This window comes from Phoxinus phoxinus (genome assembly GCF_949152265.1).
Source record: "Phoxinus phoxinus genome assembly, chromosome: 24".
Taxonomy (NCBI): Eukaryota; Metazoa; Chordata; class Actinopteri; order Cypriniformes; family Leuciscidae; genus Phoxinus; species Phoxinus phoxinus.
In genome coordinates this window covers 4,523,871-4,537,437 of record NC_136899.1, presented here as the reverse complement: position 1 = coordinate 4,537,437, position 13,567 = coordinate 4,523,871, and the positions used below count along the sequence as shown (strand labels likewise).

General features: G+C 37.0%; 2 protein-coding genes across 3 annotated transcripts in view; one reads left to right on the top strand and one right to left on the bottom strand.

Annotated features, from left to right (window-relative positions):
• sntg1 (syntrophin, gamma 1) overlaps window positions 1–6,590 on the bottom strand; it is a 46,163-nt gene extending 39,573 nt beyond the window's left edge. The window contains exon 1 of one of the 2 annotated variants that reach the window (XM_079602150.1): window positions 6,246–6,590. The gene's annotated coding sequence lies outside the window, so the exon portion shown is untranslated. The remainder of the gene's footprint in view (window positions 1–6,245) is intronic. The other variant, XM_079602149.1, reaches the window with a different exon arrangement.
• Window positions 6,591–10,519: 3,929 nt separating this feature from the next.
• On the top strand, window positions 10,520–13,291 carry snai2 (snail family zinc finger 2). The gene is made up of 3 exons (XM_079602482.1): window positions 10,520–10,817; window positions 11,494–12,006; window positions 12,147–13,291. Exons 1-3 carry the CDS (start codon window positions 10,739–10,741, stop codon window positions 12,326–12,328), a joined length of 774 nt encoding a protein of 257 aa, XP_079458608.1. The 5' UTR covers window positions 10,520–10,738; the 3' UTR covers window positions 12,329–13,291.
• The last annotated feature ends 276 nt before the right edge of the window (window positions 13,292–13,567 follow it).

Here is a 13,567-nt window from a genome sequence, read left to right as displayed (position 1 = left end):
TCATATAACCGTTTTGTTTAAATTATGGATTCATTCAGGAACAAAACAAGGCCGCGTTTCCCAAAAGCATTGTGAGCTATAATCGTAGAGAACATTGGTGCTCAACTTGGGCTCACGATGCTTTTGGGAAACACAGCCCAGGTCTTTATGAGTCATTGAATCATTCATTTAACCAATTTCTTTTAAAAAGCTGTGTTTTATTTAGAGATTTATTCAGAAACTAAACAAGTGACTGTCTTTATGAGTCGATGATTAATTCACTTAACTAATTTGTCCAAAACCAGTGATATTTTAGTATTATTGATACACTATTTTTTATTCATATTTTGAATTAGCTTTCATTTTTTTCATTTTATTTTAATTATTAGTAATTTTGTTATGTGCTTCTGTCATTTTATTTGTTTGTTTTAAGTATTACTAGGCTATTTAGTTTTTTTTGTTTTTGTTTAATTTTTATTTCTTTCCAGTTAGTAATTTTAATGCTTCAACTTGTTCTTATTTTTGTTACTTGCAAAAGTAAACATTTAAAAAAAAAATATTTAATTTGTATATTTTTTTATATTATTTTAATTAATAAAAATGTTTTTAATAGTTTTAGTTAATGATAATAGCCATGTTCCAAACACTCGAATCTCAATAAAATCCTTCAAGCATCTGATTCGATCAAAACTGCTGATTCATTCAGTCAATATAGATCTGGTTTACTATCTCAAATGGTGTGAGCTATAATTCATGAAAAAAAATAATATTTAAAATATATAATTTGACATACTTCCTACTTTTTATTGCATTTTTTAAAAAGAATGTAGCAAAGAACACTTTTTCATGAACCTATACATAATTTTTACTGTAATAAACATCTTTAAGAGATCTCATTTGTGATTTTTCTTATCATGGTGGTATTACAATCTGATATTTCTTCATAAAGGTAGCACAGACACTTGTGTGTTATACAGAATACTGATCAAGCCATTTGTGGTCTGAATTGTGATTCTCAGGGAACAATAAATTGCCAATTATATACGATAAACTACCAGCAGTCATTGTGCATGTGACAGGTTCCATGGCAATGAAGAAATGTACAGATAGAAATGAGTTCACATTTCAGGTCCAATGCACAGAGGCTGAAAAAACTCAATGACGCTTGTTGCTAAAAACTGCTGCGCTGCCCTTGAATGCTGTACTTAACCCTCAGTCGCTCGAGAGACGCTGAACTGAGCATCCATGCAGTTGTGAATGAGAAAGCAAAGAGAATTTATTATTCATGACCCAATACTTTATATTCTCACCACCTGGTCACTCAATCTGAATGCACTGAAACCCCACACGCACGATGCTGAGCTTAATGACGATGGAAACCTTGAACGGCACCTCATTATAAAACCAATCACGTCTCTAAAGGTGCTGCATCATTTCGAGGCATTCCAAGGGGCGGTGTGTTTGTGGAAACACCCATTCTCAAGCCAATAAATTGTAAAGATCAGAAATCAGTTAAACAACCACAGAGCATGACAAAACGGGGTCTATTCTGGCAAACCAACCAGTTTAAACATGAAGTATCAGCCAAGAAACAAGGATCATCTGGCAACAAAAGGCTGAGCTTATTATTGTGTGCACTTGACAAGACTGAATTAGCATGACTGCTTGAAGCTATTGTTCCTTTTGACTTTGACTATCCTTGCATGCATGCAAACACATTACACGTTCTGAAACAACCATATGGTCCATGACAATCTGCATCCGAATAAAGAAACACGGATTGTAACACACTTTACGGCTCAGTGAAAGTGTAGACGCATGCAGAGTTTGATGAATGTTTCAGCAAAAAAAAAAAAAAAACATCTCTCAAGAAAGACTTCTACAGATTTCTGCATGTTGTATTTTTCTCTTTCATATTCCAACATTATTCTAGAGGAGAGCAGGGTAAGATGCGCCACTTTTTACTTACTGTAAGTTAACCTCTTAGTCAAGAAGAAATTCCATAAAATGAATACACCTACACCTTATATTTCAAGATGCATTCTGATGTGTATATATATATATATATATATATATATATGTATGTGTGTGCACCCACTTATGTATGCATATATTTATAGAAATATATATATATGTAATGTTTACCCACATGAGGAGCAAGGCATATTAAAGATTAACTGAAATTCACATTTTTCATTTTAACTGAAGATATACTGTATATTTGGAGAATTTTTTTTTACATTTAGTATAGTCCAATGCATATTCCAATTTTAATGTCTTGTTTTAATGCACATTATTCACAGACAGATTTTTTTAAATGATATTCAAATATTAGATTTTTTTAAATATACAGACTACATTATTGTATGGCGAAACGAGTGTCGATATTTTGGATCAGTATTTGTATTAATATTTCGTCACTCTTAGTTGAGCTACTGACACAACTTACCCAACAGCTACCACTTTAGGAAAATTATTTATTCACGACTTTAGCCACCTTTAGCTAAAACAATATGTGCGTTTTAAACAGTGCCAATTCATCAGCATGCATCATGCATATTTGCTGTGAAATAAAATGCACTTTACCTGCATGGCAAAAAATTTACTGGCATGGAAAAAAAGGATAAAAACACTTTTTATATGTGCATTTTTCTAAATATATGGACATTTATTGAAAAAATATGCACAGTTTGTCTGATTAATGGGGTGACACAGCTTACCCACAGTCATTTACCCAAATTTTCCTTACACCACATGGCCAAAAGTAAATGCATATTCAAACACCAGACCTAAATGTGCTTATTTAACTTTTAATCATGGACATTAATAGTGAGCTGATCCTCTCATTGCTGTTATTACCCTCTTCAGAGAAGGCTTTCCACTAGATGTTTCAAGTCATTCCAGAGGTTTTCAGGTCTCCGTAACTCATGTTTTATTGATCACGATTTACGTTTAGGAATGGCTGTTCATTAGTTTTTACATACAGTGTTCAGTGTTTATTCAGAGTAATGTTCATGCAAGACATTTTTGATTGATATGCCAGTTGTTATATTCTATTTAATTACATTACTAACGGCAACGTTGCATAAAAGTACGCACACTATTTAGCCCGGAGAGCACCAGCATCAAAGCACACCATTATCATCATATCGCTCTTATACACACCCCATCATTTTCATTGTTCCTGCATGCGTTCTTTTAAGCTTGTTCCACAGAAATCACTGCTGTTACAAAAGCCTCGCCATCTGTCCCATCACATTTTACAAGAAATGTCTGCTGGATGCTTCCGCTGCCTAATGGATCAAAAGAGCACTTGTCTGTTACTATTCAGGGTACGCTGGGTAACCTTGAATGCTGCCACCGCTGCGATTGCAAGCGAGACAAAACGATGAACCGCGCACTGCAGGCATGAGCAAAGATTTGCCTGGTGCCTTCCTGACACTTACAGTGACAAGGGGATTCAGTGGATCTCTTTTAGGAAAGCACTGATGGGTCTGAAGCCGCTACATCCCTGAGGAAGACAGCATGACTCTAATACAAATAGAGGTGCAGTCAAATAAAACATACAAATCTGACATGCTGTAGCAGATATATCAAAGACGAAATATTTATTAAAGGTTTATGAATATTTATAGCACGTATCAAGCTACAATATAATTTTGAGAAATCATTTCTACACTCTTAAAAATAAAGATTCCTAATGTTTTTTTTTACAGGGATGCCGTAGATTAGAAGAACCATTTTGGGTTTCCAAACAAACCTTTCTGCCAATGGTTCTAAATAGAACCATTTAAACCATCTAAAGAATTCTATATAAGGTTCTATGTAGAAACTAAAAGGGTTCTATCACTCGCTTCATTTAAAGAACCTTTTAGGGGTTCCCATCATGGGATCATTTTAGGGCTTTAGTTTGAATTTATTAAAGGGATAGTTCACCCAAAAATGAAACTTCTGTCATTAATTACTCACCCTCGTGTCGTTCCAAATCAATAAGGCTTTCGTTCATCTTCTGAACACAAATGAAGATATTTTTTTTATGAAATCTGAGAGCTTTCTGTCCCTCCATTGACAGCTACGCAACTACCACTTTGACGCTTCAAAAAGTTAATCGAGAGATCATAAAACTAATCCATATGAATTGAGCGGTTTAGTCCAACATTTTCTGAAGAGACTTGATCACTTTATGATGAACAGATTGAATTTAGGCTTTTATTCACATATAAACATTCATCAACTCACACATCAGTTGTGGTAAACAAGCTCAAGCATGTTCGCTTGACGTGCGAGAACCAATGAGGTTCATTCTCGTGTTACGCATCACGTTTGAGCTTCAGCAAGAGGTTTGTTCTCGCGTGTCAAGCAGGTTCTGTTGAGCTTCTGTTTATGTTCCCTGATCAATTTTTAAACATGTATAAAAGCCTAAATGAAATCTGTTCATCATAAAGCAATCAAGTCTCTTCAGAAAGTTTGGACTAAACCACTCATTTCATATGGATTAGTTTTACGATCTCTTTATGAACTTTTTGAAGCGTCACAGTGGTAGTTGCGTAGCTGTCAATGGAGGGACAGAAAGCTCTCAGATTTCATCAAAAAGATCTTCATTTGTGTTCCAAAGATGAACGAAAGTCTTACGGGTTTGGAACGACATGAGGGTGAGTAATTCTTAACAGAATTTTAATTTTTGGGTGAACTATCCCTTTAATTTGGTTTCAGTTCACTTGAAATGTAATTACATTAAACATTTCCTACTTTATCACTAGAAAAAAGAAAGAAAGAATCCATTAAACACGAAAGTGCTATGCAATCATTTAAAACATTTATCATTATATAGAACCTTTTTGGCATAAAGATTTATTTTTTTCTAAGAGTGCGCTATAAAGAACCTTTTGTCGAGTGGAAAGGTTCCATGAATGTTAAAGGTTCTTCATGGAACCAAAGATGGCCCATAAATAACCTTTATTTTTAGGGTGTATGGATGTTCATAAAGGCATAAAATACCTCTTATCCTGTGCAAAAGAAAATCTATTTTTGTTTCGTATACTCTCTTGACAAGACAAATTCCCAGCTCCCTAATTATCTGTCTGCATATATGTTTTGGGTGGGTTGATCACTAACTTAAAATTTTGCTAACTTGCTGTTTATGGCACTATAGCTATACCATAACACACAAGAAAAGTATTAACGTAGGAAAGACATATTTTTAGGTAAGGGAAAACCACAAGACATTCAGCAGCTGTCTGCAGGTCACATTCAGGTTGAGTCAACAACGCACATAACACATTCACTCCTCCCTCGGCACAGTGAACCATTATCACTATATTTAAACAGTGTTTCGTGTTAATGAGGCACTATAGGGTGTATGTGCGTAATGAGCAATCTGTCACAGATCACGCTGGCAAAACATTATGATAATGCTGGCCTGTTCATGTTGAAGCACGCAGAAGGCTCATCCTTCTAGTTACTTGCTTAGTGGAGTGAGAGAAATGGGCTATTGATATAATGAATATGAATGTGAACACAAGTCCCACATGCAACACAATCACAGATGGGTTACAACGAAAAAGACGACAGCTGACCGTCTGACACTTGTGGTGCTAAGTCAATTCAGTTTTATGTCTACAGCGCTTTAGGCATATTGTTTCAAAGCAGCTTTACAAAAAATCTCTTTGGGAGATGTTCACATGCCACATATTAACAAGCTACATCATATTTACATGTTTATCCAAATGAATTATTCAATCATATTAAACTGAGGACAAATTGGGTGCTTGAGGATATGAAACCCTTAATTAAAAATGATGGCCGTCCCTAAAGACTCGTCTTTGAAGGGCTGCCAGCAGAAGAACAATTTGATAGACAATGTTTAGCATAGGGCTGAGAACAAGGAGGTATGTGGTTTATTGCCCCTGATGTTGAATGGAAGATCTGACACAGCAAAATGTATATAAAGAGGCTGTTCTGAGCTCCAGGGTCTCTAATGCAGCATCACAGGCTTATGCTCTCAACTTTAGGCAACAAAGCCTCTTTTTGATTTTTTAGATCAATTGGATGGGTGGTCAGTGAAATTCTGAAAGGGATTTCACTCTCCAGTTGTCCTTTCCATTATTTGATTTATTTGAAGGGTGACTAATTTGGTTAGACACTCTGAAGGTCTTTCAAAAGCTTATCAAATACAAATGAAGGGGAAATTTAAACGTGCATCTATTGAAATGCATAAGATGGAAACACACAGCTACTAAGAAAGCACTGCTAGTTAAAAACCTTACCTGATATTCAACTAACAGGTGGTAATTTGCAATTGGTTCCACTCCTTCAAGTTCATAATTCTTCCATCCCTTTTGCATGTGTCATCAATGTCTATGGGGAAACGAGTGATCAGCCTCCAGATCATAACGACCACTAATGCACAGTCTCCATCCGCAACCGCTTGGCAAAATCCTCCAAAGCGAGTCCTTTAAACTTGCTCTTAGTTTATATTCCCACAACAGGCGAGACACATCTGCCGTCTTGTTCTCCAGCATCCTCCGCAATCTGAGCCATGCAGCTTTCCATCTACATATCTCCTGCTGTCGCTAGGCATCCTGAGCAATAATAATGACCGGCTGAAAAACCACAAGTAGCGATGTCCGATTCGCGAACGAACCGTTCTTTGAACTGGCTCTTTTAAATGATTCGATCGAGCCGATTCGAAAGCGTTAGTCAGCCAAATCATTCGCATTTTGAAGAACTTTCTGTGTTCGAAATGGAACGCTAGAGTAGCCAGCTGCATACTACGCAGTACTGTACACTGCTTACTTGCTTAATAAACAGTAGCCTAGTAGGTCTAGGCTAGAAACATGACTTTGGCATGTTGCATGATTAGCCTAATTGAGTGTGTGATGTACCATTTTCAAATATGGTTCTGCATTTTTAATTCAAATTTGTGTAAAATTACTAAATTTTAGGCAGTCTGATCAAACAATGAGAGATGGTAAAAATCAATATCACTTACAGTTCATTCGTCACCCTAGAAATCGATGAGTGCACTGGCTTATGCAGTGTTCACTGCCCTGCCAAAGCCATTTGAGTATTCCATGCAAAATGCAAAACATTCAACAACATATATTTTCTAAATATATAGGCTACGTTTGGAATAGCATAGCCTACTACCAATCTTCTTATTGATTCACAATATAACATGCATACTGTAGCCTATATAGAATGTAGTTATAGTGTAGCCTACATAGCCTAATATGGAAGTAAGCATAAACTACAGTGGGTCCGAGATCGCAATGTAGCCTACTTACTTTCTGACTATTAAAAAGTACACCGTGTAGCCTACTATATAGTAGGCTATGAATTTGTGTAGTATGCATGTAATACTAGGCTACATCCGCCATGTTGTCATTATCATGTGATCTCATAAATCCTATCCCGTGGACTCGTGGGATAGTAAAGTGTCCATCGTACGCAAACTTCAGAATCTCGACGGAAGTGGTCGTCATCCGGGTACTTTTCACCTAGGCCTAATGTTTTTCGAAAACGATTTATTCGTACATACTACTATTTTTCGCAATAGTAGGGAAGTATTCGATTTCGGACGCAGCACTCTCCAATCTATAGAACTAGGCCTATGTTTTAAATTAAACTAAGGGGGATGATGTTGCGAACATAATCATAACCAAACCTAACCTAAAAACCTAAATTAAATGTAACATAAAAACCTATGTAGGTAGATCTGAAAACATCTGTGAGCCATGACTCAATCAAATTTGGGATTTTGTATTTTGAATCGATTCATCTGAAGAGAATCTTCCGAACGAGTCGATTCGCTAACCGAACCTGCCTATGCTAATCACAAGCGCTTTTTCTCCGTCACTCTCTTTTCCACCGCTTCATTCCGTCATTGTTCCCCGACGCTAAACATCTGTCCATTTTAGTCTGAATATAAGAGCATGATATTTATAACGGAAAGCCAAAGCTGAGGGGGAAACGGTGCACATAAGCACGAGAGGGTGCCACTTTAAGGCTCCGTCATGTGCGTGATTCTCAATGCGGTATTATTTGGTGAAGGAGGCAGAGGAACCCACACTGCGAGAACATTCCCCTCAACGCTTTACATAACCAACGATGTTTCTACACGTTACAAATTATCAGTTTTAACAATGAGTTCACAGGCACGTGCTTGAGTGTTGCTATTAGACTACAGAAAAGACTCGCGATTGGAATGAAATGAAGAGCTGTTGGCTAGAGCTAGAAAAAATATAGTAGCTAGTCAAAAATACATGCAGTCAGCATGTTCTCTATCAGCTGTGGTTCTTGTTTAGATGCATTTTTGTCTATCACTGGCATGCAAATGATAAAAGGGGAATATTTGGCACGTACAGGCACACTCTTTCTCTCTCTATACTCTATTCTCTGTTGATTTTCAGTATCCACACAGGGTATAGTGGTCAAAGATAACAAAAAGGTTACAATTTTGACTCCCACAATGGGTTATCCATGAGCGATCACCATTGTGCCTTTGAGCAAGGCACTTAACCTCAGGTTGCTCCAGGGAGACTGTCTCTGTAATAAGTACTGTAAGTCGCTTTAGATAAAAACATCTGCTATGACTTGCTCATACAGTCTCCACGGCAGATTAACATTAAAATAAAACATATGTTGAGTCATCAAACATTCTGCTGGATATCTATCATTGCACTTTATCTAGAAGGCCGTTGCTATGATCTCCTGAACCAGAGGTTGTGAAGGAGCCCGATTGTGCTGCACTCACATTTATTTCCCTTCTCTCTGCAAACACAATCCAGTCTCTGTTCGATACATTCATCCGGCCATGCTATTGGAGTCAACAATGCATGCACAAACAAGAGTGGACATATAGGCTAAATAAAAGCAGCTTAAAATAATTAAAACTACAAAACTAATGCAATGCATTATATAAAATAATGCATGCAATGTATTGTTTAAATGCACTTTCTACCACCAAACATGCAGACAAATGTATTCATGTCATTGAGAAGAGAGAAATGAATGCCCTTGCTTTTACGAAGCTATGAACAAAGGACACCACCTTCATTTCTGTAATTAGTTTTGGCAGATAAGAAATCTGACTTACAATTAAAATGTCCCCCAGAAGATGTAGAAAATCTGCTTAGTGTGTGGCTGTTTTAATTACTCAAGACAAGAGTTCCCATTGAGAGGTGCTTCCTTTATATTCACAGCAATGATGTGATGATGGTTATCTCCATTTGATGCTTATTGATTTAACCTATTCACTCTTCTTATTGATGCTTCTTGAGCAGAAAATGAATACAAATATCATATACAGTTTTCAATCACTTTGGTGTATGTTGCTTGACTCAAGTATGATGAGTCTTTATGAACTATCAGCTTAACTCTGAAAACACTTTTGTTCTGTTTTCACTGGAACATCTAAAATCAGCTTTCCATTCATGAATCGTTTCTTGAATTTGCTAAATGTAAACGATTCAGAGGTGCTAATGGTGCTAATCAGCATAAAAAATGTAGTGACTTTACAACACAATGAACAGTGACTGACTCCAAAAAGCAATTAGACACTCCTAAAAAGCAATTCAATTAGACACAAACAAAAAAATATGGCATTTTTAGATAACAAAATATCAAACACAATGACATTCAAAAGAAAGATACAGCACAGACACAAGAGAACATGTTAGAATAGTAAATTGTAACATCCGGGGTATAAAATGGCTCTAATTAACTGGTTTATGGATTTTATGTGCCTCCTTATCATTTAAATTGAACTTTTTTTGTAAAACTTGATTATATTTTGTATGTATGTATTTAATTTAGTCTTAATTCACTTTTCCATCCCTTTTGTCGTTTACATAGTGAAAATTTCTTTTTTACACAAGACCTAATTAACCTTATTCACAGGGTAATTTATTAATCTGACTGTATTAGAAGTAGCTAGTACTGAACACAAGAGGGCGCTAGTGCGCTATGCGTGCAAACCAGTGCTGGAACGTTTATGTTGAATTTGATTAAACTTTAACTCTAAATCTAGAACTAAATGTATATGAAATAAAAAATGTAAAATCAATTTTGGTATGGTTTGATTTGAAAACCGGCATAACAAATAATTAAAGATTACATGTGGGTGGTGACAAAATGAACACTTTTAAGAAATTTCTAGTAAAATTAAAAGCCACCAAAATAAAATTAAAAGCCACCAAAATAAAGACTATATATATATATATATATATATATATATATATATATATATATATATATATATATATATATATATATATATATATATATATATAACACACACACAAATCATTTAGGACCAAGAGGACCAAGATCTACATTGGCTTTGATGAATCGTTATTTTAAAGGTATTTCCTGATTCAATCATTAAGGAATAATGGCATTTCAGCAATCTGTGTGCTTTGACCATCTGTGACAAGTCTGAACATTATTTCACCTCCATACACAACCCTAGAATGAACACCTGTCTTCCTTTCCCTCACCACGCCCCCTAAAGTCACACCTCTATTTTGATTGGGCCGGTGGTCATGAATATGCACATGTCAAGCGCTCAGCCCCTCCCTTTGCACCTGATTGGAAGTATTTACTTGTTTTTTGCACCGAGGTGCTGGAGTTTTAGAGCAGCTCTGCGCTGGAAGATGAAGCCCTGCTGGACCGAGCAATAAGGATTACAGTGATTTGACTTTATAAAAGAGAAGAAAGGATCATTATATCTGCCAGAGAACTTTATACGTATTTCAGGATGCCGCGCTCATTCCTAGTAAAGAAGCATTTCAATGCAGCCAAGAAACCGAATTACAGTGAACTGGAGAGTCCAACAGGTAATAGACTTTTTGCTTTGATGAGTCTAACTCCTAACAGTGCAAAGTTAAAGTTAGTTCAACTTTTTAGTGTGTTGCAACTCTTCGTTAAGTTTATGGCACTTTGCGTGGCAACACACTAACAAGTTTTGTTTATTGAATTGATCCATTGCCTTTGTTTTTTTCTTGATATTTGTGTTTGTACATGAAGACGAAATAGCCTACCTAATAGGCTACATATCTAAATGAAATAATTGCGAATCAATCCAAAGGATCATAATGGGATCAGTTCCTACTGGAAAAATTGCAATTGCATTTGATTGCATTGCATTCATCTCATTCTGATATTTTAGAAACGTTTACAAAATATCTAATTTAGAAACCCAGTACACATCTTTTAGGATTGTCGAAGGATAGCCATATCATATAAAGTCACTCAAATGGGTAGTTTGTGCATAACATTAGAGTTTACCTTCAAATGTAATGAATGTTCAAGGGACAGTGTTTATCTTTGGTCCTGTAACTGGTTACCATTTGAATTGGTTCTGCAGTGTAGCAAATAAACTTTTTATAAGTGTAAAAATTCAATTTATTTCCTCAATGAAGATGGCCATAAAACCTGCATGCATGATCATTTTAAAAGAATGTATATCTGGTTGAGTGAACTAATATGATTGCATTTCCCCTTTTATTGCAGTGTTTATTTCCCCATATGTCTTAAAAGCCCTCCCGGTGCCTGTTATACCTCAACCTGAAGTGTTAAGCCCGTTGGCGTACAACCCGATAACAGTGTGGACTACCAGCAGCCTGCCCCTGTCACCCCTGCCCAGCGACCTGTCCCCCATCTCCGGATACCCCTCGTCCCTCTCCGACACGTCCTCTAATAAAGACCACAGCGGCTCGGAGAGCCCCAGGAGCGATGAAGACGAGCGGATACAGTCCACCAAGCTGTCAGACGCTGAGAAGTTTCAGTGCAGTTTGTGTAACAAGTCCTACAGCACATATTCGGGACTCATGAAACACAAGCAGCTGCACTGCGACGCACAGACCAGGAAGTCTTTCAGCTGCAAGTACTGCGAGAAGGAATACGTGAGTCTAGGGGCCCTAAAGATGCACATAAGGACACACACACTGCCCTGCGTTTGCAAAATGTGTGGGAAAGCTTTCTCCAGACCTTGGTTGCTGCAAGGACACATTAGGACACACACAGGTGAGAAGAAAGTCAATGCACACCTAAAGTGTCTTTCTTCAGAATTAAGATTGAGTGCTTTAACATCTGCAGTATTATTATGTTGGGAGCATTGCATGATGCAGCAGTACTTTAACCTGAATTTTTTTTTTGTTCATTAGGTGAGAAACCGTTTTCGTGCCCCCACTGCAGTCGTGCATTTGCGGACCGGTCGAACCTCCGAGCTCACCTGCAAACTCACTCGGACGTGAAGAAATACCAGTGCAAGAACTGCTCCAAAACCTTCTCTCGCATGTCGCTGCTGCACAAACATGAGGAATCTGGCTGTTGCATTGCACACTGAGAGAGAATCACACACACACACACACACACACACACACATGCATTCACCAAGTGCCTCCGATTGTGAATGCTGATCTTGGACCTGCTCTCCCTGTCAGTATACTCGTGATAAACTGGATACGACGCGCCAAATGCATCCCAAAAAGCTCTGACGATTTAAAAATGCATCGCCCCAGGGTCTGTGGAGTCATTTAAAGATCAGATTCCACCCAAGACGCTACACACTAACAAATAAAACTGACCCAAAAACAGCCTTTCCGCTTTGAGTTGGGTTCCCGGAGAACCTTCAACACCCTCAGACAGGAAAAGGCACAAAAGAAAAGACTGTTTGCCAGATCCCTGGTGGTCTGAACTCACTGACTAAGAAGCCTTTTCATTTCAGTGTAAACGCAGATTCATTCAACATGTCATGCGCCCGTCATGTGCCTTCCATTTCAACAGTATTCGCCCTGTTCGGGTTGGCTTGGTGTGTACTGTACATTTGTTTACGGATTTGTACTATTTGGGAGGTTTTAAATGTGTACCCTCTCTAATAAGCAATAATTTATACTGGTTTATATCTGTATCTGAATGTTTTTTTCATTTTTTTTCATTTTTTCTTTTCTGAGAGGTAATCGGTCAGATATTTCAAACCGTAGATGGTGGCACACCAATGAGCTTGAGACCAAAGGAATAATTAATGCCATGTTTTTTAAACGGGGAACAAGTGCAAAAAGACATTTTCTTGAATTAAAAGTATTTAAACTTTAGTGCGGTCAGAACGCGACAGCAATTAACCAGCACTCAGACATGCAATACTTTGCCATGTGCCTTTTTTTCATCAGGAACTTCAGAGATTTTGCCATGTAATTGTTTATTTGAATGTATATGACACTGATATGATTGTACTTTGTATTGCAAAGTGTAAATGAATGGTATGATTTTGTACAAAAAATAAAATTTACACTTTTTTTCAATAACTCATAGCGATGGTCGTTATCTTTTTGGCATCTGAAAGCAGTCATCATTTCATTACAAACCTGTATGATTTTCCTTTCTTATGTGGAAAGAGGCTATTTTGAAGAAAGCTGTAGTCTATGCAATGAAAGTCAATTGGGTCCTAAACAACTGTCCCTTTAAGCTTTTAACAGCTGAATTGAATAACAATTAGCCTAATGTTTACATTTACATTGGGTTTGTAATGCTATGCAAATGAATGTCCTTAACAGCACATTAACAGGAACGTTTCTTACAGAAATCT